This window comes from Apteryx mantelli, chromosome Z (genome assembly GCF_036417845.1).
Source record: "Apteryx mantelli isolate bAptMan1 chromosome Z, bAptMan1.hap1, whole genome shotgun sequence".
Classification (NCBI taxonomy): domain Eukaryota; kingdom Metazoa; phylum Chordata; class Aves; order Apterygiformes; family Apterygidae; genus Apteryx; species Apteryx mantelli.
In genome coordinates, this window is record NC_090020.1 from 67,851,065 (window position 1) to 67,877,765 (window position 26,701).

Consider the following 26,701-nt stretch of genomic DNA (forward strand, 5'->3'; position numbering starts at 1 on the left):
AAGGTATTTTCAATATTTTTAACTCAGCTCTTCTATTGATGTGTAAAATCCAGGAGCTAGGCTGTAATAGTAGCTGTGCTTCCAAGCAGAATATTTCTTGCTTCCTTTGGTAGACTGATGATACTGGCTGTAGTAACCATACATAAATGGAGAGTGCAACCTCTCGGACCCACAGTTCAGGCTCTGTATAGTGAGTGAAGAAGGAGTGGTCCCTCAGGAGAGGCAGAACCATGGATCCATTTCCAAACAGGCAATTAGTGTGACTAAGTCAAACTGTGACAAGTAGAGGTGATTGCAAATTCTCCTTCAGCCTGAAAGTGGAAGGTAGGAAGGGAAAGGGAGGAAGGACAGAACCAAAGAAGACACTGTTACTCACTAATAAGCCCTTCTCAGAGCAATGCAATTATACACTGCCTCTTCTTTGGGAGTAGAGTCACATGTGGCCTTGGCAAAACTCATGTTGCAAAACAGTACTTTTGTTAAAGAACATGAAAAAGTTTACGTTAAATGGCTAACGGTTAAACAAGGTGCAAATCAGCATCATACATTGCAATATATCTTCAGGGAAATGAAAACTGTAATGGAAAACAGCTTTTCTGGCTGGCCTGTACTGAGCAGCTGCTTGGCTCCTTTCCATCGTCAGCCACTTCTACAGTCTGGGTGCACTTTTGACACTCTGGCTCGTCTTGCCTCTTACTTCAATAGCGTTGTTCTGCACGCATGTTCCCCTCTGTGGTTTGCTTCTGAAACCACTGAAGAAACATCAGTGTGACAATGTAGCTTGTTATCTTTGACATCAAATCCATGCTGTCTTTTCTCATCTACAGTGGTTCAAGATTAGGATCTATTCATCACCACGATGTTCGGGTTGCTCAGCACCATGTTGGGACTCTTTGCCAAAACAAGCAAAGCATTTGCAGCCTGAAATGGTCACTAACCAACCAGTTGCTGGCAAGTGGGTCTAGTGATGGAATATTGAATATCTGGCCTAGTGACCCTGGTGTGAAAGTGCAGTCACAGCCACTGAAAACCATGCCTCATTCCTCAGCAGTCAAGGTATGTGGAGAAGGAATAATTGCTCTTCTGTATCTCTTCTCATGAAATCATCTTGCTGATGTAGACAGTCATGAAATTTTTCTGATTATCTCAGTGATTCCTATTAGTTTCTTCTCCCCTTACTGTGTTGCAGTTAATTTTAAGACCCGTTCTTCTCATGCAGTATTCCCAGTCACAGGTAAGTTTGCTAATGCTTTGACTGATTTAAGAGTTTTTCCTGGATTAGTAGGCCTTTGTAAATATAATACCAAACAGAAATAAAATTTACAGCCTCCTCCTTGCTTTCTGTCTTGCACAGAGAACTTCAGTGGCACAATACCTACAAGTGAAAAACCAAGATCTTTTAATTATTGAAGTTGACTTTTGGAAAATTCTCTCTGCTAAAATAATTTAAGTATAAAATTTCTTTTGCTCTCCGCTCCATACTTTCATTTCATGATATAATAGCTGGTAGCAAAGGATCTGAAGTACGAAACTGGAAATGGGACAGCTTAGATTCCTCATCTTCGTAAGGTCCCAGTCTGTATGGGAGATAGGATAGATATCAACAATGAGAGGCAGGGGAATCTAGCATTTATAAGCTGTTTATCCTCCCCAAAAGCCTGAGACTGGACTGAAACACTTATATTAAAGGGTCAGAGAAAGCTGTTGGAATAGGTGGAATTCGTTTCTCATTAGCTTTCCTTCAGGGTAGAGTCTGGGCCTCAGGCATATCCTGGAAGTATCTCAGAAGAAACCAGGCCTGTAGTAAGTCCTGTAAGTCACATCGCATGGGGTTCCCCGATGGCTTGGTTTAGGCAGTAAGTCAGATTGTAATCAAATGGTCTCTTCTGGCACTGAAGTGTGAATCTGTGACCCATGAAGTGTAAGAAGGGAAGCTGGAGTTTTACAGACTTACGTGAAGACAGTGAAGCAATGTGAAGAGGAAATCTGAAGCAGCATTTGAAGTTTTGGGATCCTGTGTGTGTGTGTGTGTGTGTGTGTGTGTACTGTGGTGAATAAAAGAAAAAGGTGCATTCTGGGTGCTTGCTGCAGTTCATTTCTCCAACCTGGCTTTTAAGCAAAATCTATTTCCCTCTTTTCCAGTCAATGTTCAGTCTTTCTGGCATCTGTTTTCTTTAGGCTATGAACTGGTGTCCTTGGCAGTCCAAAATCCTTGCTACAGGAGGTGGAATGAAAGATGGGATTTTGCGTGTCTGGGACATAAATCATGAGAAAATCATCCAAAGTGCAGCTACAGATTCTCAGGTGAAATGATGAAATGTCTGCATATTTAGGCTATGGTTGTCTTGTATAGCTGTGTTACTTTGGCAAACTCCCACTGACTTTGAGGGCAGTTCTGTAGACAGAGGAACAGCAGGATTTTCTCTGGAGAAGCGTTTGTGCTACATTCGGCACTGCAGTGTGTGATTGGACTCAGAAGCAGTTTGTTGTTTCTCACTGACCACTTCTGTCTCAAGTGACTGAAGAGGAGGTAGTCCCACAGCCAGACGCTTTTCATCATCTTTTCCCTATTGGCAGTGATGGTTTTGGCCAAAACTCAAACGAGGAGAGAATGTTGTGGAGGAGGCAAAATTCCCAGAGTGCTGGGGTGGGGAGAGGTGTAAGAGTCAGAGGGCAAACATCAGTCTCTGGAGTTTGAACGTTTGGAGACAGAGGATCGGAATCTCAGCTGAAGTAAAGCAGCATAACTATTGTTGATTCTCCTGGATCTATGCCAACTTACTCAGCTGAGGATCTGTCTGAGGGGCTTTAGTTTTATACTGGTAGGCTATGATCATGTTTAGCTAGGACGATGATGCAGCTATACTTTGAAGTATTGTCAGAAATGAGATGAGCCTTCTAAATAAGTAAATATTCTGCTGGGGCTATTTCTCCGTAGCTTGTTTAAGCATTGCATATAACATTGCAAATTTCAAATCTACTGAATGGTGTTTGTAGACCCTTTCTGAGAACTAAAGCAAATTTTTAAATTGCAATAGATTTGTTCCTTGCTCTGGTTACCCAAAACCAGTGAACTGATGACTGGACAAGGCCTTCCTAGACATCAGATGATAATATGGAAGTATCCTATGCTTATCAATTCATCAGAACTCTACGGCAAGTATTTCAGTTAATAGTTTTAACTGTTTCAGTTAACTGTCTTTCTGCCTAATCAATATGATTTTGCAAATACATACTTTATGCATTTAAGTAAAATAAAGTTAAAGAGCATTACCCAGACATCCTGTCTCTGCCTGCATGCATGCATTCACACAGTCCTGATGCATGGGATTGGAAATGTCAACTTTTTAAGCTTTTTATAAGCTGCCTTTGTAAAATGCCTTGGTTTTGATGATGGAATTCTCTCCTATCATTTCTAAGGCCATACCAGGTGCAGGATGTGGAGTCCCACCTCTCCCTAAGCCTTACTAGAGCTGGACCGAGTGTGCTAATGTCAAGTTGCTTCCATATATTCTAAGCTGATTGCCTCCTAGATGGCACAACCTAGATGTGGGTCTTTAGCATTGCAGCTCATCAGGCAAGGATACCAGACCAGCTTCCAAAAGAAGTTTGAAATAAATCTCCATATGTTATTTAGAGCTGTCTAGGTTTTAATGAATGATTTTGTCTGAAGTATTGTAAAGCAACTTCCTTCCCTTGTACTGTACTGATACCTAGAGCAAGTGAAGTTTCCTTGCAGCTCTGAGTATCAGTCCATGGTGCTAGACTGTATATCAAAATCATTCTTTGCTATTGATCCTTCTTGTAGCTAGTACTTGCTGTCACTCCCATCCATTGAATTTCATTTGTTTCAGTCTTAATGGAAGAGGTCCAACAGAAACATCTGAATTTAAAGGAAAACACATTATTTGAGCACTGGCTGCATTTTTGCAGGTTTGGGAAGTTTTTCACACTCACCGACAAGATTATACCAAAGAAGCTTTTGATTTTTCCACTTAACAGACATAGATGATATTTACAAATACTTTTTGCACCCCATTGATGCATTTGAAGGCACTGATTAAATTTCTGATATATGCTGTGTTCTGGGATGCTGTTCTGGGAACCAGGGACTTGGCTTCAACACTAACCTGTAAGGGGAAGGCATAGAAAACTCAATACAAAGATGGAAGAGAGGGCATGTGGATTACACATTATCCTTGTATAAGGCTGCTTCTCTATGCTGCTTTTCTTTCCTTATCCCTACTCATTTATGTATAACCCTAAAGGTAGCTTTCTCTGAGCAATGATCTGGAAGGTGATGGGAGGGAAATAACTCAGTGCATCTGCAGTGCTAGAAATGTAAAATCTACATTCAGTCTTTACTACTGTAGCTACTTAACTACTCAGGTTTCTCAAATCTGTATAAATCTTGAGCGCACAATTTACAATGAAAAGATTTGCTTTTACTTTTGAGAATAACGTGTAGTGCAAAACATTTACCATTTAAGTCAAATGCATTAGTAATGTGAAGCTGGAGGGTTACTTATCATCCTGTTTCCTATTCAGTTTACACATCTGCAAGAAAAACTCTTTTTCCTGAACAAGAAGTTCAGATAATTACTACATAGATATTTCTACTTATGGAGACTCTTACAACATCCAAGGAATTGTATGTTGGAGAAAATTGTCAATGTATCAAAATATGCTTGGAAAAAATACCGTGATAATTTCAAGGTGGCTCTAAATCAGTCTCAGATACCACATGATGCTGCACCAGAAGAAATTAATTGTCATTATTGCATTTCATTATTGGATCCTGCTGCAAATTGCTGAAGACCTCAGCTAACAACTCAGCACTATCAGCTATTGTTGGATACTTTAGTAACTGATGTTGCCTACTAGTGAACCTGTTCAGAATAGAACAGCTGGAAGATAACTTTTTAAAGCATGAAGTCCATCTTTGGGATAGGAACTTCTGATAGAGCTATGAGAGTAAATTGCTAGATAATTAATTTTGGATTTAAATTTCCTCCCCTCAGAAAAGTTGTTTTAGGTCAAGGAAAGCACATAAGCAAACATTTAGTTGTTTTGAAAAGTACATAAGTGTAATCTTGAAATCATGAAATAAAACTCCAGTCTTCTCCACTCAGAAAACATGGAAATGAATAATTTCTACTATTCTGATTTCTCCCCAACCCTCCCTCACTTATTTGTGTCTGAAACTATTAATCAAATTTCAATTAGTGTTGTGAACAGTTTTGGATGCCTTGAAAGACTGCATCTCTGACTCTTGCTTCAAAGTCATCGCAGACACTGAAAGGAGATGGTGTTAAGAATTCTGTGCAATATGAACTCATGGTCATCAATATTGACAAAATGGTGTACCCTTCAATAACTTGAGAAGGAGCAAAGCTTGAAAAATAATCTTTGCTGAAAATAGTTTAGTGGTAGGGTCAAAATTCTAGTGTCAAAGTCTAGGTGCGAGGTGTGTTACTTGGCACCAGGACAGAAGATACTTGCTTTTATCATTATGGGTCCAAAGAGCTATTCTAACAGCTTCACAAAGGTAGGGCAGACTATCCATCTGCAGCATTGCTATGGATCCTCATCAGGCACCACTGTGATAAATACCACAGTCTTGGAGGGCCTCACAGTTCCTCACATGCTTATTCTCACAACATTCTTTTGAGCTAGAGAAGTGCTGCTATCCCCATTGTGTTCATAGGGAACTGAAGCACAGAGGATGGGAGGACATAGGTGACCTGCATCAGAGTTGGTTGTCTATGACATCCTTCAGACCTTCATACTTTCTTTCAGGGTATGGTTCATCTGGTCTATTTTGGATGAGATACACTATGTCTCGGAAGTTCCTATTTTGCCTTTGGATGACTAACTCAGCTATATGATTAAGCCAGTAACTCCACCCACCCAGAGAAGCTAATGGCCGGTAATTTATGGTAAAAGGCCTCCTGATTTCTCTTGCCCCAGGTGCCTAAAAAGCTCATGGTGTGACCTTGTGCAAGATCACACAGGAGGTCTATGGCAGAGCAGTAAAGTAAGCATAGATCTCAGTGGTCTCTGTTTAATATCAAATTCTTTTTTGGCCATCAGTTCAGAGCCAGTTGTTTATACTGAAGAAGATACTTGCATAACCAGGTTAATGAGTTTTTGTGCTGCTGGACTGGGGGAGCTTCTGGCTTTCAATGTCTAGCTGCCAAAGTTTACTATGACTATGGACAAACTCAATATACAATTCAAATAAGTTATTCAGTGGGATCATTATTAAAAGGTCTCCTTAATAGTAGTAACTCTGCAGTTGGAGACACTATCTTATAGTTGTTGGATGAGCAGCAAACTGTCTGCAAAGCATGTGCAGCCAGATGCGAATGCTCAGTGGTGAGACACATTACCAAACGCAGATGAGATTCATATGGTAAATGCAGTGGAGAATTGAGAGTTCAGGTTTAGTGTTCTCCTTGGACAGAAACATCTTCTCAGTGAGGTACAGTCCTTGCAGTTAAAGCCTGGTCCTTAATATGAAAAAAAAAAAAGCCTTCAATTCCTTCTTAATGTGAAAATACTCTAGATAAGGCAAGATTCAGTGAAAAAACATGTCTTATGCAGCACATTTAGCTACTACATTGGAAGTAGAACAAGCCATACCATGGGTGGGGGATGGTGACAGCGCACCTGCATTCTCATTGTAAAATATGCATATAAAATACTCAAAGATGCATCACAATTTTATTTTGCAGGTCACAAAGGGAGAGTGCTGCATGTAGCCCTGAGCCCAGATGACAGCAGGCTCTTTTCTGTGGCGGCTGATGGAACGGCTTGTGTGTGGAAATGCCACGAGTCTGGGGAGAGCAGACACACCAGCAAGGCTTTTTCTAATGGTTATCTGAGCTCATTCTTGTGACTTCTTTTCCTTGAAAGCAAGTGACTAAGTGCATTTGGCCCATTCAATAATTAGGAATATATATGTTCCTTCCAAGTGAAACATGGCAAAAAATAGCATCATGTTTTCAGGAGAAAGCAATTTTCCCCATCAGTCCATAATCATGTAGAATGCTAGTAGCTTGTCTAACTCACGGTAGAGGAAACGTACCGTAACTCTGAAGAATAATATAACATTTATTTTCATTAAGCTAGCAAGCATGGGTAGAATCCACCCTATGTCAAGTGCCAGCATAAAGTCTTAGGTCCTGCTTTTAGCTATGGTTTTTGTAAGTAGTTTTACATCATCTTAGCATCTCCACTGGGAAACACACATGCTCCTCATGTAAGTAACCTTGAATCATTCAAGGGCTAGGACCAGCAGAGACCAGCCCAGGGGACCGGATCATTCTATACATCACATAGATCATAGTGCAAAAGAGAATCTGTCTAAATATTTCTTGAGACCCAGCCTAAATACATAACTCTAACTAAAGATAAATAATTTCTTGGGAATTTTTTATTGTCTTCATAGCAGCAATGAGAACTGGGTTTATTAGAAAACTGTCTTGTACTGTATTTTGAATTGTTTCCTTAAACTCACTTATCATGTGTGATAGATACTTGAAAATATAAATACATGTGTAGTAATTCTGTTACTGCGTGTAATTATGTAATCAACTGGTTAATAAGCCTGATAAGCAGAGTCAAAGAGGCATTCTTTGGGTCAAACACAACAGTTAGTTCATTTATCCTATATGGGTACCAGTTTAATTCTGGATGTCAGCAAACCTGGCAGCTGGCACTCTTTATGAATTTTATTTAGTGCTCACAAGGGCCAAACCCCTTGGACTGCAATGGGAGTTTGTCTGAGTAAGACCTGTACGCTGTCAACAACTAAGTAAGGCTGTCGGGATTCATCTTCAGATGCTGTTCAGATGCAACTCAGTAGTGCTGTTCAAAGCATGCTCTATCCACAGACATCTTTGGAGCTTTGCTTTCACCATTGGAGGAGAGGCACTGGGTAAGGATTCAGTCTTGCATTTGTATATTAAAAGCCCTGTGAGCTCAGAAACTCATGTTGCTTGAATTTCTTTCTTTTTTCTGTTTGAAATGTATTTAGAATATTTCCTATAACTGACCTGGGGAAGTATGGGGGATTAGGGGAGTAGATCAGTGTCAGCCAGTGGAAAATTAAGTTATGATCAAATGCTTGAAAAGAGATAGGCAACATTAAGGGAGGCACAAGCATTTCTGGAAATGAATGTGAAAATGTGATGTCTTTGGCTCTCATCGTTTTTAAAACCTCATCTTCTGCTGTTCATAAATCAGGTGATCACTAACGTTAGGTCTGAAAGGCTGAGACCACTCATGTTTTCTCAGATTTCCCAAGTACCCAACAAGTTGTTAATTTACATGCTGCTAAGCTGCTAGTTTCTGTGGTCATCTCTTGTGGTCTTATGTAAGACAAGGTAGAAAAGATAGACACGACTATGAAGAAGCTGATATCTAAGAATGGAAAATAACTTCTACATACGTATACTCTAATAATAGCATGTTTGTTGCAACTGATTTTATCAAACATTTAGAATCTGACTTAAATATGCAAATAGTGTTTTAAATACTTTAGAAGTTTAAAAAAATGTTAATTTTTTTTCTCTTTCTAAAGGGAAAATAGTAATGGAATTCATATCTTTATTCATACAGATTTCTGTGGTTCTCCCTCAACTCTCCCTCTCTTTCCGTAGAAGTTACCTAAATGCTCAGTTTACCAAATACAGGAACAGATGTTTAATATGGAGTAGGATAGGGGAATGTCATGGGGAAAGAGCTAGTCAGTATGAAGCTAAGCATATTTTGCTTGATGTTTAGCTATCGAAATAAGAACACACATTTCTTTTGGACTGAGGAGTGCTGACTACTTACACCTAATTATGCTCATTCATTATTGAATGGTCAGGCTATATTGGCCCCCAAAGTATTCTAACACAGTACTTAAAGTGGGAGAAGTTGCTGATTTCAGTGGAACTAGACAAAAGCCCATTGTTAAAATGACAATCTTTTGTAAGCATTTGAACAGGAGCTCTAGTCTATGCCTGTGTCTCCGTTCTGAGAAAGCATTTAAGCATATATTTAAATTTCAGCCTGTGACTAATCTGGATTCAAAGTAAACATATACTGAAGTGTTTTTTGTAGATGTACTAGCTTTTCTAGCTTTTCCTTTACTGTCAGTCTCTTTAACATGGCCAATATCTATCTGTCTGGAATAGGAATTGAGGACTTGCTGGGCAGCGTGGATCTGCACTGCTAATGTGTTGCAGGATCTTACCAAATACTTGCAAGTATAGTGTGCAGTTGCTGAAAGCAGATCATTGTTCTTGCATAGCCACCTCATTTTGCCTGTGCAGAGGTCTTAACGTACAAACTCTAGGGAAAAATGTGAAATCTTGACTCCTCCCTATAGAATATGTCTTATTTTTATCTCATTGCCTGTTGCATGGCTGGCATATGGTTCGGGCACGGACTGAGACAGAGATCAGAACGCATTTCTGAGAGGTCAGCTTGTTCTGCACCTGAGGCCCGTACCTCGTCTCTGCTAATGGCTGAGTCTCCAGAGGTGACACAGGGCATAAGCAGAATTTAAATTGCCCAAACCTACACCATAATGCCCACTGTCCTGTTCAAGTTGGAACACTTTACAGTGCATATGGAATCCAAAACTTCAGGACAAAAATCATTTTTACAAGAGGAAAACCTTGAATTGCCAATGCTGGGAATGTATGTTTCTAGGCTCACCAGTATGACGAAGTGGTTGTCTGACTGTTATGCAATTAAATGGATTAAAGAAACTCGGATGAGGGAATTCTTTTGTTTCTGCACATACAATGCACTGAACAGTCTCTAGCAGACTCTCCTCGGTTTTGCTGCCACTTGATGTCACATTATCTACCTAGCATCAGTCTGTGCAACACAGTTTATACCTTTTCACAGGGTGCTCAGCTGTCCCGTAAGCTCTCAGTGAGCAGAAATTGTTGCATTCTGGATATCAGAATGTCACTGGCTGATCATAACATTTTTCTTAACCAGTAAATATTGCATGGGCTTCATCCTGTAGTGGTGGAGCTCTATTGGGATTGGGTTCAGGCCTCTTGATGAGAGAAATTTGGAGCTCTGTTCCAATCTCCTTGCTCTTGCTCCTACTGCTTTTCCCACAGATTTCCACCACTGGCAAAGATGACAGAGGCTTGAATGTTACGTTTATCATGTTATGTCCAGTTCCACTAAGAACCTGACTGATTTTGCACAATTCACCAAATAACATTCAGGTAAAAAAAAAAGTTTTTATGCTGGTTTGGGATAGATTCTAAATTTCAAGCTAGAGGAGGAAGGCTCTCTACTTTACTTCTGCCTTGCACATTTGATGCACTGTGGGCTTTTGCTTAGTCAGATCCTCGCTTTCCTGATCTCTAAGGTTCTGCAACACTTGTGTCAAAATGGAGAAAAAATGGATCATAGGTTTTCAAGCAGGATTTTCCCCTGACAAGGATGCTGCCAGTGACTTCCAGGCAAGGGGAAGAAGCAGAGCAAAGAGGAAGAAATAAGATAAAGAAAATGCTATAGCAGGATAAAAGCAAGACAATGCAAAAGATGGGCAAACAGGAGAGTGATGATGTAAGACTAGCCTGTGGAGAGAGAGAAATAGCCCTAGATGATAAGTTGTCTTGAAGATCAGCTATATTGCATTCGAGTAATAAGGATTTTCTATTTTCTGTGAACTTTTAGAATCAGTTCTTTTCTAAGCAGTGGTGCAGCAGTTTTCATGATAAATCAAATAGAAAATGTCTGGACTTCTCTTTCCTATTCCCTGAGTATATAAAGACAGAATCAAAGTCACCACTTTGGGTGTCAGAATCAGTCAGTGGGCCAGATTTTGCTCTCAGTTTCACTGATGCAAATGCATTTGGCTAAGAATCCTCCTTTCTTTTCTATTTCTTTGCTTCTGTATTTGTGTGTGGCCCTTTTTACAGCCCATCAGTCATAGAACAAACATGCAAACTACACCTTAGCAGTGCGGAAAAGGAATGTTGCAAGTTCTGCCTGTGTAACATTTGTTATAGAAAACATGAAAGAACTTCAGCTTCAAAACTTTCAGTAAAGATTGTTGTAGCTTAGACCCTCTCCCCCTCCTCACCCCTCAATATTCCTCTTATGATGAAACTTCTGTTTTGTCTCAACAAGATATCAGGTGGAGACAGATGTGTAAATAAGTTTTAATATGTATTTTCCCATGTTGTGTTTGTAAGTGATATTTAGTTGCTCATTATGAACTGAGCAATGGCTTTTTAATTAAAATCAGGTACCAGATTTCTCCATCCTTTGAATGTCCTCTGCTTTCTGTTAGCTAACTCCTCCTCCTAAGTAAAAAACCCCAAAGCAACACAAAATAAAACCAAGCCCTTTTTGAGGCACTCATGGCATTAAAGATGCCCAAGATTGTTAATATGGACAGGTGGAGAAATATTTTTCATGATAGGTTTGTTTGCTGTTTGAAAAGTGGTTGTTGAAACACTTAAAAATTTCACTGCGTGTCTGTCAATGAAATCCAGCTAACTAGTGGTAATGGAGCCATGAAATAAAAAAAAATTTTTTTGCTTTGCTAACAGGGTTTTCAGCTGATTTTTTTAATATAATCTTGCTGATCTTGGTGCAGTCTGTAACATATAGCACATCCAAAGCATGTATACATGTTACTGTATACACTGTATACAGACTGTACACAGAATACCTGCACTGCAAGAGGCTGGGCATTTCATGTAAATTGACAACTTCAGGCAGTAGATTTTATTGCCATTTCTTTATTAAATGCAAAGTACATTAAAGGGTGAAAGACAGAGGTTTCAAATGCATGAAAGTTAGAAAATACACACTTATTGTGTCACAATCAAGCTGTCCAAACGGTCCAGTTGCTGAGACTTCATTTCCTAAAGCTTACCAGTTCCCTCCACCTGTAAAATCAGGAGTTCTGCTGCAGAGAAACTACCGAGTTTTTCAGGTATCTAGAGATGTACCTGGCACCTCATTTATTTTCAGGGTTGTTTGCAGAAATCTAGATACAGAAGAGTGCAGTATATACTCAACATGCAGTCAGGACCCAAACAGCTGGAGTAGGTTCTTGGTCAGAAATATTCATCCATGTAGAGCTCGGTTTAAATGTTCAGCACAAGAATGTCAGAAGCCTGAGTCACAAATACCTGTCTAATGACTCCATGCTTGAGAGTATAAACTGCAAATGCTGTTAATGTAGGGTGCTCTATCCTGGCCCTGTTCAGGTCACGTCTGCTCTGAAAGCAGACTTGCAGTTTCATCCCTGAAGAAATAAAGCTGCTAAAGCTCAGCGTGGGAATACCTCTTTTACCACTATCATAAAGCTATTTTATAATGTATATTGCAAAACAAGGTTTTGTTACACAAGCACAAAGTAGGAAATTGGCTGGTCAAAATCCAGTCTGTAAATCTCCCCCTATGGTTTTTCTTATCCACAGAACATACTGTTTTGTGAGTCGAGTGTAGATACCAGGGCCGTCAACAACACCGCACTTTTTGGCCTTTCCAAAAGAAGTGATGCCTACCATCACATTATTGCATATTAAAGGTCCGCCTGAATCCCCCTGGAAAAAGGAAAAAAAAGTCATTGAAATTTACCAAAGCTTAAAAATCCTTCTCTTGCTTAAATCTTGTTCCGGAAGGAAAAGGAAGAAGCAAAAATGTAGACAGTGGTATTGTTTTTTTTCTCCTTAAAAGGTAAGTTTTTCACTAGCTGAAAGAAAAAGACTTAAATCTGATCTTTGACATATGAGTTATGTGAACTAAATCTAGGTCACTGCTAAGGAATAGTTATATAGTGTTTCTGAATATGAAAAAAAAAAAGGAAACTTTCCTCTTGAAAGACAGAAAGTTTCTGGAAATTTGTACCTTTTTTGTAACTTCATTAATTCAGTATTTAAATCTTTTAAAGTGTTGTTATTCTTTCACAGTTATTTATTTGACTTGGTGCCCAGTGAAAATGGTTTTTATCAAAAAAACATGTTTCAAAGCCCTCTGACACCAGAGAAGTTCCTCTGTTCAATTTAGTTGCTTGAGAGTGGGCCCATTAAGAATAAGTTATTTTGTGGAGATTTTTCTATTAAGCATCGTTTTGTGGAGGAAGAGAATAGCTATCATCTGCCATGCTTGGATAAAAACACAAAATCTAAAGTCTGCGAAGGTGAATTTATCAGTTTGAAGCTTTGATTTCAAGGCTTTGATAAACAAACCTTTGCTAAATTCACTCATTTTTAGTAAATTCTTTATTGAACTGAAGATGGGCAGAAGTTAGAAGACTGTAAAAGCTAGTGTTTTATATTTTAGTTTTAGTATTCTCTAGGTGGATACAACCAGTAAATATACTTACAAAACATGAGTCCTTTCCTCCTGTCTTAGACCCAGCGCATATCATATTCTCTGTTATATTAGGGCTGCCATTATAATGCTTCCAATCGTTGCATATTCTTCTATTGATGATGGTGACGTTGACTGCCCTTAGTGTAGAGGAAGCCTTTTTCTCTTTATTCTGAGTTTGTCCCCATCCTGCTACTGTACAACTTGTTTCTGGTTTGGGATCAACACCTGAGTTAGGCAACTGAATGACATCCACAGCTTTATTAAGTTTTGCTCTTTTTTTAAGCTGTGGAAGATATGGAAAATAGTTATTATGGAGATAAGATTAATAGAGACCCCTGCAATGTTAATCACTGGATCTTTTCCATCAAGATAGTGAAGGATTATTGCAATCCTTTTGAGATACTTCAATTGTTTGTAGCAGGATTTGTCTAATCAATGAGGTAACGATGGAATTAGGGAAATGAGTGTCCTTTGTCCCATGAAACCCCATTCAGTGTCTGCCGAAATGTTAGCTCTTAAAAAAAGCCCTGCTTCTCTTCTCTGGCTCTTATACTATTCGGACCCTAAAAAGAGTGAATCTGAGCCTTTTAGCTAGGACAAAATAGCAGCAATCACTGTAGCTGGCAAAGCTGAGAATGGGAGAAATCATAAATTTTTTATTAAAACTGTTTTTCAGACAGAACATTGGAGTTCTTAGCCAGCTTATTTTAATATGTGAAATATGCAGCTTTCTGTGAACAATCTTTATTATTTCATTGAAAAGGCAGAGGCAGACATATGTTGGCCAAGCTCCAGAATTTTTATATTTTTAGCTTTGGTATGCATTACAGGAATAGTAGTTTGAATGCCTTAGTCCCCAATTCACATTGGGCTAGATTTGCAGACCAGACTATGTCACCCAGGAAGTAAAGTCTCCAGAAATTCCCTTGACTCATCTCCTTTCCTCATAAGGAGGAAGAAAGTGGTACATCATAGAAGATGCATACTCCTTAAGTGGTGTCTAACTAAGTTTATACCTGCAGCAGCATTAAATCGTTTTCCTTAGTATTAGGACAGTAGCACGGGTAGGGAATTCGTTTTGCAATCTGAAAACGTTGTTGTTGTCTCTCTTTTTTTGCCCATGAATGAGCTCCAAGAATAACGTTGCTTTTTTTCCTGAGAAGAAAGACAATATGGTTAATAGGAGTCACTTGCTCTGAGTCTGTAATTCCTTGCTGTTAAATGTGGTGCTATAATGACCACTTGCTACAGGGCCTCTTGCTTCATGCCTGAAAAGCAACAGTATGTTAGAGAAATATACAACTTTACCATGTTTTCACAAATAGTTAAACAAATTGAGTCAGTGAATCAAGATTTGTGTTGTTCTATTTTCACCTTCCCAGGAGCACAGACAAGGCTCAAGCGCTTGACTCTGAACTGACCCCTTTGGTTCCATTTGGGAACCGAATGGATAGTGGCTGCATCAGCTTTGCTGATGGCAGTGATCTCACCAAGTGTGTCCCTCTGCCATTTGTACTGGAAGCTTAGCAGAAGAGCTCACAGCACTGTTAGGTCAGAAATGATCACGACTGGACCGAATTGTGCCATTGCTTTGCCCTAACACCTGATGTAGTTTTCAACACCATTTTCTGAGTCCACATGAGATGCATCTCACTTACTTCCTCTCAGTTGTTCTGCAGCTTCACATACTTACTAGATACTGAAGAGGTGAGAGAGTTGTGCCTGCTGGGGCGCTCTGGTATAGAAACCGGGAGTCTGCCCTCTTTGGTCAAGCAAGATGCACCTTTATATCAGACCACAGATGTGGCTGTTTCTGTGAGAAAAATGTACACTACAACTGAATGGGAGGATATTTTTTGAGCAGGTGTATAGGATGGCACTTTTTTTAATTGCCTCTTACCGCAACAGGCAAAACCCTGAGGAAATGGTCAGTCTTTTTCTTTCAGCTGTTAAGCTCTGTCTAACTGTTGACTGAGTGTCATTAGGTTGATTATTTTTGTATTTTCTCTTAACTGAGGTCTCAAAAAGCATCATTCTTTGCCTTGTGTTAATCTTACGGCTTTTGAGCCCTATGCCCTCTTTGTAGTAGGTCTGGTATATCCCCTGTTCGGATGGTGACAGGAGGAATTGATACGTTTCTCTGCGGTCTGTAGAGTCCGGTGATTCACTGGGCCCGGGAAGGCTGTTGACAGAGCCTGTGTGAGGTCTGGCTCAGCAGCAGCTCCAGGCCTCCCTCCCTGCAAGGACAGCGGGTGGGACGTATGATTCAAACCTCACGTCTCGCCTTGCTGGGGAAGAGTCTTCTGGGCCAAACAGCCGTTTGCATCTTGAGTCAGACGGGAAGAAGAAAGGCTGGCTGACAAGCTAACATATAGTTATTCTGTCAAGTCGGGGTCTCTGAACATCTGTCATCTATCTGGAGGATTTTTTCTCCTTTATATCTGCATGCTGTCTCATTCTACAGTGAAAGGCATATCTTTTATGGAATAAAATGACAAGAATTTGATTCTGTTTTCTGAGCAGCTAGACTGACCAGTCCTCTGTTTGGTCAAGCGTACTTGACTGACTGAGAAAACAGGCATAAATCTTTACCCTAAATTCACTACTTCAGTGTTGCTAGTCTGTGCTTGCATGCAGATAGAAGCTTGCAAAATACCTCTTCAGAAACACTGAAGATCGGTACACCTTGTTATAGTATTTCTTAATCACCAGATCACAGCTGTCAACATAAATCTTGAAACACAGTAATCGGAACATAATCATGCTCATGCTAAATGCACAAAACCACCAGGGATATTAACTTTCCTTCTTGAAGAGAGATGGCAGATACTCACTAAGGGCATCTCCGAATCAAATTGAGAACTTACGTTTCACAGTGGGCAGCTGTTAACACCCAGTTTGGCTTGATCAAAGCTCCTCCGCAAACTGGTCCATTTTTTCCTTTAATTAGAGCCATAAATGGTTTTGAGTGAGGTGTTACTTCATCTCCTCCAATGATATCCACACACAAACCTGAAAATAAGAATAAGTCACAATACACACAACAGGGCTAATGAATACTGTAAGAAACTTAAGACTCTTAGAAAAAAAAATAATGTAATTATAAAGTATATAGACACACAAGTATGTACATATGCCGCAATGCTAGTCTTCAGGGTAGACTTAATATTGCTCAGCATTACTACTTCTGTATGTTTCAGTAGGACAAAAATTAGATTAGTGGTGTGAACTTTGACAAAAAAACACCAGAGTATTATTGTTCTTGCACAGATTTCTTTTCCTGAACCTCACTGCCATGGTTAATTTCTCAGCTTTCATTGTGACTAAGAAGCTCCCGATCTGCCACCAGATAAACACTGTGCGATATGTGTCCTATGTGCACTCCTGGAAATGGGGCTATATAGTGTAAGTCATATTAAATGAACATGTTTTTGAGAAAAACAGAAAAAGCAAGAGATTAATACATGTGTATGTCTGGAGATATGAATCAGATAATGATTGTGTTAACTCCTCTGAACTCTGCTCTCTGTGCAGCTTTAATTAAATCCATTCAGATTTTTTTTTATCTGTATGAAAAGGCTAAACACATACAATGAGTGCAAAAGAGCTAATAATAAGTACTCTAAGAACTCCAACAGTAATAGTGAGTGCCTTCTTTATGCTGATACATTTCTACTTAACTCTGACTCTGCACATCACCATTTACCAGCAAAAGAATCAAATGGGGCACTTACTTACCTCCAGGAATTACCAGGAGAATGACAGCAAAGGAGGTGGACAAAGTGAAGAAAGTCCCCATGATCTCTGTCTGGGTTCTCCCCTATTCACTGTTTAATATATATCTAAATGAAAAGGATGTGGTTTTTTTTTTTTCCTCTTAAGGATATTTGACATTTCTAATTGTGAAACAAGAAAACCTCCTCCACAACCTAGCTCACAGCAGAGGTGTTAGTGAGAAATTGCATTTTATGTTGTGGTGTGAAGATAGGATCTCTTCCCCGCGCCCCCCCCCCAGGTTCTCTACATAGCATTAGCCTCCTGTGAGCACTGGGGTGAGCCACCTAACCTTGCAACCACTACATGTCTGATTACACGGTAGGACTCAGCTCATGTAATTTTAATCTTGTTTCAGTTGCCCACATAAGGATGTTTAATTCCATTTTAGAAACCCCAGGGTAATCTGCACGGCCTCCAGATCCTAGAGGGTACAAGTTTCTCATCAGTCCAATGGCACATCAGCCAGCCCCAGCTCACCTGCCCTAGTGTCCATAGTTTAAGCTTGCACATAATCACTGAAGTCTGTCTAGTCAATATAGTCAAGGGTTTCTGCAGAGAGAGTCAGTGGATCAACTGCTCGGGATCTGTTTAGGTGAGCTGAATCACTCTCAGGGCTCTGCTGACCCTGTTAGTTGGATCTCCACTGGCTTAAATCGGAAGAAGAAGGTAAATGTGGGGCTATATTCAGAGATAGCAGAGCTCTTTCTGACTGCTGTGGCCCATCAGAGACATTGTCATTTCTGATGTGGTGACAGCTCCATGCACCCCAAGTCACACCAAGCTTTTCATTTTGCTTCAGTTTTCTTGTCATTACCTACAAATCTCTCATGACTGTCAGCAGTTTCTAGCACTGCTGGCATTCTTTTTTTCGGTGTTCGGCTGAACACAATGCCACCAAGGGGCATAGGTACTGCTCTTTGGTTTATCACTTGTAAACAGGTGTCGGTCTGACTTTATGATTTTTTAAAAGGCAGTTTTACCATATCAAAGTTACTGCCTTATTTTCACCTTTTTACTGTGTGATATCACAGAAAAATATATTAGCATAGGAATGCAAGTAGATTTAGTTAACTCAGAGATTCCTCAAAGTGTTTTAGTGAATCAGTGTCACTTCTACAAAGTTGCATGCATTTGACAGAAAGAATACACTATTAGACAGTATGCTCCGGAAACACAGGCCTTCTTCTGCCTGTTCAGAACGTGAGTCTGCTGTTCATCTTGTCTTTTATTAGCACTTGGTTTTACACAGCTTTGTAAGCCAGCCACTTAGCAGGGCCAAAAACCATGGAAAGCTTGATCATGTTATGCCTTTAGGACCCTGTGGAGCAAAGCACTGATATGTAGAGATAAACTTCAGTGTGTGAATAATCCCAGGAAAAGGATTAGCTGGAGGATGGAGAATGATTTTGAGGTAACTAGTCCTGGCTCTTTTATGAGCTGGTCAGTTCTAAAAGACGTGAGAGATGAAATGTGAAGGTTTCACCTGTTTCCAACTGGATTATAACTAATAAGATTCTGTGCCATACAAATAAGCATTTCAATGCTATAATATCCTTCAACAATCTGGAGAGCTGCTGTTCTCTAATTCTCGAATAAAAATGAAAGCTGGATGTATTGGGAGGGTTACATTTATGATTCTTTCTAAAGATATTTAAGATGATAGCAGGCTTTCTAAGTTCTTCACACAAAGGTCATGCTGTTTTTTTGTAGTGGTTTACCAGCAAGGCAAGCAGAAGACGGGTACAGACACAGAGGTTAGCAATACAGAAATGTCTCTCCCACTGCTGTGTCTTTTTTATCTTTTACTTGTGATCACTAGTTAGTTAGATATTTTATTTGCATTTGAAACTTGCACACTCTGTGGGTTTCTGCATCTGAATCCTGCACCCTCAAAAGTTATTGCAAAGAAAATAAAAATGGCTCTCCCTGCGTATAGCTTGTCTTTTGCGTCAGGCATTCCTAAACTTGTCAGACAACAGATTCCTGCCAGTTCCCAATGGCTCTCATAAACTTCATGTGTGAATCCTCATCAATCTTTTAAATGAAAACGCTACCTGGGCAGTGTAATTCTGCAGGGGATTTGCTGGCTGCCCATGCACCTTGGTCCATGGTTTGGGAGTGACTGCTGTACACTTTAATGCTTAGGAATTTTCTTAGGCACTTGTCTTCTAATGTAAGCATTGTATGAAGAACTGCTGAAATTCCTGGTAGACTTAAAGTACTGCATCCTGACACATGCTGGAGATTCAAGAAATGGGCTGGTTTTAGAGAAATTGAGCTGCAGTTCAGGTTTTACAATATAATGATGTAAAGGGAAAATTCAAAAGAAGGAGCTATTCATAAAAACTGCCCACCACCACTTCCTGTAGGGGACATTCCACAGAAAAGAGTGTATCGTAATTTACAGCCTGTGTTCTCATCAGTGAACAGCAACAGCTATGACAAGCCACCTGCTCGCTCTCCTGCTCGCTCTTGTCACAGTTATCCTACCCCTAAGAAGTAAGTAGCCCTCATAGCATAAAAAGTTCCAGATTCCTGCTTTTCCTGGATAATATGCAAATAACATAACTTCTGTTGTATTTCAGATGGCTGCACTGACGTTACTGGGGGACACCCTGTGCTTCCCCATTCCTGGCCTTTTATGGCTCTTACCCAGAAAGACCATTTAACTGTGTGTGGAGGAGCTCTTCTTGCAAATAAATGGGTTTTGACAGCAGCGCACTGTAAGTAAGTGTTATTTGTGAAGTTTTTTATACTGTGGCAACTTTAACTCTTTGTTGAGGTGGGGCATAATGTGCAAACCAGCAAGTAAAGCAAGCTGGATGTTGATTTTTTAAGAATTGATTAAATCAGCAATTTTCTCACTAACTAATCTAAGAACTTGTCATTCTGCTTTAAGTTGTTTTGTAAACTACTGGTCTGCGTTGTGTACAGTTAGATCCTGCCAGTGTTACAGGATACAGAACATGCTGACGAAAGACTGTTCCTTATTTATTTATCTGAAACAGCAGTATCTTGGAGAAGGAGATATATCACAATTAACTTCAGAAAATTTTACCTGTGTGCCTGGAACTAAGCCTCAAAATATCCTGAGAGATGAAGTTATTAGACAGAAATTAGATAGAAGCACCATTTTCTGCCCCACCCCTCGATTTAAGCAATCTGTCTGGGCTCACAAAAACTGAATGGCAGAGCTGGGATTAGGACAAGTAGTCTTGTCTGGTTGGTGAGTCAAATTTGAGCACCAAGCACCCCTTCCCCCAGTGAGATATCCCCCAACAGGGATGCTGAACAGCTGGCTCAGGGTAAGGGGGACATCTACTGTTCATGTCAGGAAATAAAATTCCTGCCTCTTAGCTAAAATGTTCTCTAAATCATATTTTAGGTTTTCCAATTATTTTTCTGTATTTTGAGTAACTAAAAGAAAACAGCAGACCAAAACCAATTACAAGATGCTTGTGCAAACCTGACATCCTTAAACACAGTGTGGGCAGCTGGGCCAGCCTTCCTCCACCCTGAAAGGAGGAGGACGTGGCTCCTTTTGTCTTCTTTTAAGTAAAACTAACTGTAACACTTCTGCTGCTGAATCAGGTGTATTTGCCTTTTTTGTAAAAGTAGAAATATTCACATCTAACATGTACCTTTTTGGACATTTACAAAACAAAATCCAAATCTTCCTCTTTGGAATTAAGGGATTTTTTGACAGGAACTGGAGTCTCTCATCTTTTCAGTCAATGGGTCAGAGATTCCAGGGTCAGTTATGATTGTAAAAACTCAGATTTGAGAGCTATTCAGTGACCAGTGGGAAGGGCAGTGGTTGTCTCCAGCGTCATGGAGAGGACGGCAGCTCTGGTCACTGGTTTGGTTTTCTAAAAAGGAAATCAGTTTGGGCTGACCTTGAGTGGTAAACCAAAACAGTGTCTGTCTGGTCATCTTCTCTTCAGCTGTGTGACACTGTCCCTGCAAAACCTACCCACCCCTATGCTATTGGGAGCACTATTAGGAGGTGCAATTGCAGCGCATATAACCTTTCTTGAACTAGTGTCCATAACCACTTTTGAAACCATTTTTATTTCAGACAAAATAGCATGAATCCAGTGGTGTTAACCTCTGTGTGGCCTGCAACCAACCTGTTGGAGACCTGGATGAGGTGGCAGTGGTTTTTTTTCCATGGTTCTGCATATATGCAGTGGCTGATTGCCTCAGCTTTCTGCAAGTCTGGCAGTTATACCTTTGGGGGATGTCCAGCAGAACAAAACAATTTTCCCAAGTCATCAAATTATACTATGACAGATGTGTGCCTGTGTGATTACTTGGCCTTCAACCTGAATTTGGTGGTCTCTGTGGATTCCTGAGCAAGCTAAATTAAAGTCAGCAGTCTAATGCTCTACATATTGCAGGCAGACAAGTGTTTGCAGTGTAAAAATAATTAGAACCACAACCTCAGCACACACTGAAGGAGACCTGTACTGGAGAGGGCAAGGATGTGGTAACTCTTCCAGGTCAAAGCTTAGGTATCTAAGAGGTGTATTAAGGCTAAGCTGAAAACAGAGAAAGGGAGAAAAAAAGGGATGGTACATGAAAGAGTCCTGGGGATGGAGTTCTGTGACTCTTGTATCACTGTAGCTCTGAAAACCTCCTCTGTGGATGAAAAGAGAAATTTTTAGGCTCCAGTACAATCTGTACAGTCCATTTTCACAAGCAAAAATTCACATACGAATGAACAGATTGTGTCTTTTAGTGAGACACATAACTGAAATGAAGAAATCAACTCTTTTTTTTGGGGGGGGGTGAGGACTGATAAAGTCTTCATTTTGAATTGAATAAGTTGTCCTGTGTGTCATGAATCTGAGGTCTCAAGATGAAGCACAGGAAACCATCAGTATGTTTTCTGGCAGTGTCTTCTTACTGGACTGCATTACATTGAGCATGACAAAATGAAGAAAGACAAACTAATGAATACATTTCTGATGATATTCAGGGAGCTTGGGGGAAAGGGAGGTTTAATGAATTACTTAACTCTTACAGTCTATTGGCAGGAATTGGACATGTAACTCTGGACTTTGACAGTCTCCCTTTGTAATATTCACTATAGGGGTGTCTTGAGCTAGGCAATGTCTGTTCTTCTTCCTTGATGGGCTGAATCCTGTATTTAGTTAAGGACAAAACTCTTATTAATATTAATGGTGTTCCCTTTAGCAGGGCACTTCCTATATGCATAATGTTGAGCATGAGTATTGATGTGTGTGTTAACATCCCATTGATGTCAGTAAGACAACCTGTATGCTATTAGTCAGGCATGTGACAGTCCTTTGCAGTATTAGGTTGTATATCCACTGAAGTCCATGAAAAGATTATGTAAAGGCATCAGTACCAGCAATCCTTGTGCAAGGGACTCTCCCTATAAAGCCAGCAGACTTTTTCTTTAAAATTAATCCATGACTCTGTAATCACCGAAGGGTCAGCTATTACACTATTATTTCACCAAATGAGATTTACATTAAAGAAATGTTACTTTGTACAGGAAAATATAAGCTTATGTGAAAACATCAAACTGAACAATATCTTTCCTATTTTTAAATCACATTGCCAAAAAATGAAATTGTGAGTTTTACGTTACATGATTTTTGATTATCTTCAGAGATGTTGCTCAGTTCCAGTAGTGACCTTCTCTTCCTGGACTTTCTTTAAATTGCAGATAAAGAAAATCAGAAATTAGAGTTGTTCTTGGAGCCATCAAGCATCCATAGCTGAAAAAGAACAACAGATATTTAAGGTTTTGTGCTACTTTCCTAATCCCCAGTTTAACAGGTCTTCCAAGGAAAATGATATAATGCTCCTCAAGGTATTGTGTTAACTGCTGTTATATTATTACAGAAGGAATTTTGCTGATGATCGTTTTGGCTGTTCTTGGATATCAAAGAGTACATTGTTTTGATAGCTTAACAATGCCACAGAACGCTCTGTTTTTGGTTGTGCTAATCTAGATAAGGTTAAAGGGTCACTGGCACCCTAAGCAGGGATGACATTTCATGTCCATTCTGTGCTCTGTAACTCCCTTTAACCCGCTCATTGCAGCAACCCCTCTGAAACCCCCAAACACACTCTTCCGTCAATGTCCCTTTCTGGAACTAGCTGGGGCATTTATAGACATGAGTGCCCCAGTGACTCACCACTGTCAAAACATGGGAAGCTTCTTCCTCCATACGTTAGCGAGCACTTTCCATCTGCTTCAGGGCAAAGGCAGACCAGTTCATTTCACTGATTTTTTCTGTGGCCATGCCCAGCTTATCAGGAGCACCAGGTTATTTGACCAGTATGAACACTATAGCAAAATGGATCAGTAGGAAGTGCTATTTCTAGGCTAGAAAGTTAAAACCCTGTTTCAGGATCACAAGGATACCATAAAATCCTTTGTCTGGATTTGATACAGAAACAGGGATAGCTTTAGCCCCAGAACTCACCTGAATGACTGGAGCTCTGCTCTAATGGAGTGCTAAGTGATTTGGGGCATGTCTTGCACATAAACTTTTCATCATTAAAAATGCCCAACAGCATTGGAGATATTAAAAGCACAAGGATTTGTTGGATAAACACATGATTTGTTGTATTGCCTCTCAAAAGCTATAAAGCTAGAACCATTTAACTGACAACCATCCAGCAAAATGTATAACTCCTTGTGAAATGAATCATGGTGCAGTGTTTGTGTGCAAAACAGCAACTGTCTGTTCAGTAGCTGTGAGCCCTTACCAAGTGTATTGAGGATATGTGTTAGTGCTTTTGCTATATTTTTATTTACAGGCTTAAACTGTCCTCTGATGAAGGTTGAATCTGTCAGGTAAAGGCCAACAGAACACAGTTTGGATAATTCCAGGCAGTTTGAATCTCTTAGAACAAAAAAACTCGGCAGTCTGAAGAGTTCGAGACCTCATTTTCCCCAGTTTATGTCTCTGCTGTCATGTCTGATTGTTCATAGCTCTTCCTTTTCATCTTTGTTACTGGGTACATTACACTGTGGTTTGGGACTTTTCTGTGTGTTAGTTAAGGACCAGAATCCAGGTTCAACAAAAAACTTGACTAGCAAGTTACATTCCCAAATAGGACATAGATTCAACAGCCTAACTCCTGGGTAGGTTTATAATTTCCTACTGTAATCAATGGGAAGCTGGGCTTTGAATTCCCTATTGCTGCTGTAGATATGGAATTGCTATACTGACATCAAGAAAATTCTTCTGGATTTGCAGAGGTGTACTTTAGCTCAGAATCAATTCCTAAATATTGAAAAGTGATTTATTAGAAAGGAAAGTATTGGTAAAAAGAGACTAAATGCCAGTTGAAATTAGTGATCAGACTTTTCTTCATTTCCTTCATATTCTGAATCAGACAGCATTTTTCCCTCTTTTTTTTCCCCAGCTGAATGATACTGCAAATCTGAATAAACATGTACAACTTTTGCCTTTGCCAGACTCTGGTGAAGATATCAAACCTGGCAGAAAGTGCAAGGTGGCTGGCTGGGGAGTTACATCTTCAGGAAAACCACCACCATGTCTTCAAGAAACAATTGTTACAATCGTTGACAGAAGAAGCTGCAAGATCAAGTGCAAAAAACACATGAAAATAACCAGCAACATGTTAAGTGCTGGAGGCAAAAACATATTTGCAAAGAAAGATGCTTGCGAGGTGAGAAGCAAAGTTATGAAGAGGAGGTGATGTTTTTTTAACAACGGTTCCTTTTTCACTAGGAACAAAGCAGCACTAGATACTTCTGAGGCTGACCAGACTCAAGGGGTTTCTAACTACATTTAGAAGAGACTTTATTGCTGTGTAAAAAGAAGTGTTAAAACTTTGAGAAATTAAGTCAATCTACCAAACAATATCTAGAGCATGGGAATTTGGGTCTGGGGTTATCTCACCTAACTTCAGGTACTTGTCTTCAGCTAAGCTGGTCTCCTTAAGCTCTACTTGTAGTTAATGGAAAGAAATTAGAACTTCTGGCATCTGAATCATCTGATCCTTTCCGGGTATCCACGTGTGAATAGTAGGAAGTTAGCTGTGTCGTCAGAAGTGCTGTTTTAATTTTTCCTTTGATGTCTTCTATGCCTCATCCAGAAGGGCCAATTGCTAAAGAAGTGAGAATCAATTTATGCCAACAATAAAAAAATATCCTTTGAAATAGAGTTATTATAGTACTATGCTTTTCTACAACACTTTATATCAAAGGATATCTCAGGCAGCCTCTATTTACACCTTACCAAATCCTGTGAAGTGACTTATGTCAACTGATCCAATTTATAGGTCGGAACAGGTCAGAAACGTTTCCAGACATGTCTATGCATTGTGGAGGGCACTGCATGGTCATCTTGAGAGCAACAAACAGACACTGATAGGTGTTCTTTCTATTTCGTGTTTTAGGGAGACTCAGGTGGGCCATTAATCTGTGCCAGTCGATACAGTGGGATTGTTTGCTTTGGAAAAGGATGTGGAAAAAGAAAGATGCCTGGAGTTTATACACGACTGACTGAAAAATATATTGCCTGAATAAAAGAAGTAATTTCCCTTAATAGAGATCCATGAGACAGGCATGACAGTTTTAATAAATACTGTGCTGTGTAGTAGAATTAGATGATGCTGTTTTGGTGAGCTACCTTCACAAATACCCATCAACTCTGAACCTTTACAAAGAACACCACAGCTTTATGAGGTCAGTTCAAAATACTTCCCTTTGTACAGGTAATGTTTACTCATTTTTAGTAGGAAACTGCCTCTTAGATAATACAGTTTGTATTGGATTTCACCCTACTTTTTAGTATGATGGAAAGGGACTGCTCACTTTATTCATTGTGCCTGGGATGAGGCAACATTTTTGAATGTGTACTCACAGAAAAATTAAGTTTCACATTCATTGTGAATGAGATAGTGAATGAGATGTCTGCTGAATGAGAATAACTAGGAAAAATGCTTTAATTGTTCAAATATTTCATTTTGGCATTTTTTCAAATCCAAATATTTCAATTTGCATAACAAAGTATTTAATTTTACTAAAATAATTTACAGAGAATTAAAAAAAAAAAGCAGGTAAACACTTCTCCAATTAATTTTCTGTTAAATAAGAGAAAAAAAATAATTTCTCTTTTACTTAAAGGTTATTTTCCCTGATTCTTAGTTACATGATCAAACCAGCAAAATCATCTCTTCTCACAGTTTGGTTCATGATGTCACCCTTCCAATGTGCATCTGTTGAAAGAGCATAAATATTCACTGTAATGAAAGTACTTATGCTTCTCTAATACAGTGCTTATCTAACATCTATCAAAACAAACAGATATTTTACTATTGATTTCAGTGGGCTTTGGGTCAGACTTCTAATAACAGAGGAGCCTGCTGTGTTTCTGAATAAGCCTGTGGTTAGCTGGGTGTGTTCACGTTATCATCTTCAGAATTTTCCCTTTGTTTGCCAGCAGTTTAGAACTGACTATCTGCAGGGCTTCTGTGGTCCTTTGGTTATTGTATTAATGTATTGAATACTGTAAAGTCTGGGAAGTCACAGGGGCCTGAATTTGGCAAT

The 26,701-nt window shown here is 39.6% G+C and overlaps 3 protein-coding genes across 3 annotated transcripts in view; 2 read left to right on the forward strand and 1 right to left on the reverse strand.

The window, feature by feature from the left end:
• Positions 1 to 7,942, forward strand: part of CDC20B (cell division cycle 20B) — a 38,465-nt gene extending 30,523 nt beyond the window's left edge. The window contains exons 8-11 of the mRNA XM_067315789.1: positions 828 to 1,056; positions 2,179 to 2,304; positions 3,039 to 3,156; positions 6,738 to 7,942. Of these exons, the coding sequence (XP_067171890.1) occupies positions 828 to 1,056; positions 2,179 to 2,304; positions 3,039 to 3,156; positions 6,738 to 6,901 (637 nt within the window). The 3' untranslated portion in view covers positions 6,902 to 7,942. The remainder of the gene's footprint in view (positions 1 to 827; positions 1,057 to 2,178; positions 2,305 to 3,038; positions 3,157 to 6,737) is intronic.
• Positions 7,943 to 12,413: 4,471 nt separating this feature from the next.
• On the reverse strand, positions 12,414 to 17,158 carry GZMA (granzyme A). The gene is made up of 5 exons (XM_013949049.2): positions 17,098 to 17,158; positions 16,227 to 16,371; positions 14,376 to 14,514; positions 13,370 to 13,642; positions 12,414 to 12,587 (listed from the first exon to the last, which is right to left on the reverse strand). Exons 1-5 carry the CDS (start codon positions 17,156 to 17,158, stop codon positions 12,414 to 12,416), a joined length of 792 nt encoding a protein of 263 aa, XP_013804503.2.
• A 4,820-nt stretch (positions 17,159 to 21,978) lies between these two features.
• Positions 21,979 to 25,953, forward strand: LOC106489788 (granzyme A-like). Its single transcript, XM_067316441.1, has 4 exons — positions 21,979 to 22,018; positions 22,878 to 22,981; positions 24,550 to 24,816; positions 25,549 to 25,953. The coding sequence occupies exons 1-4, from the start codon at positions 21,979 to 21,981 to the stop codon at positions 25,672 to 25,674; spliced, it is 537 nt and encodes a 178-aa protein (XP_067172542.1). The 3' UTR covers positions 25,675 to 25,953.
• Positions 25,954 to 26,701: the final 748 nt, after the last annotated feature.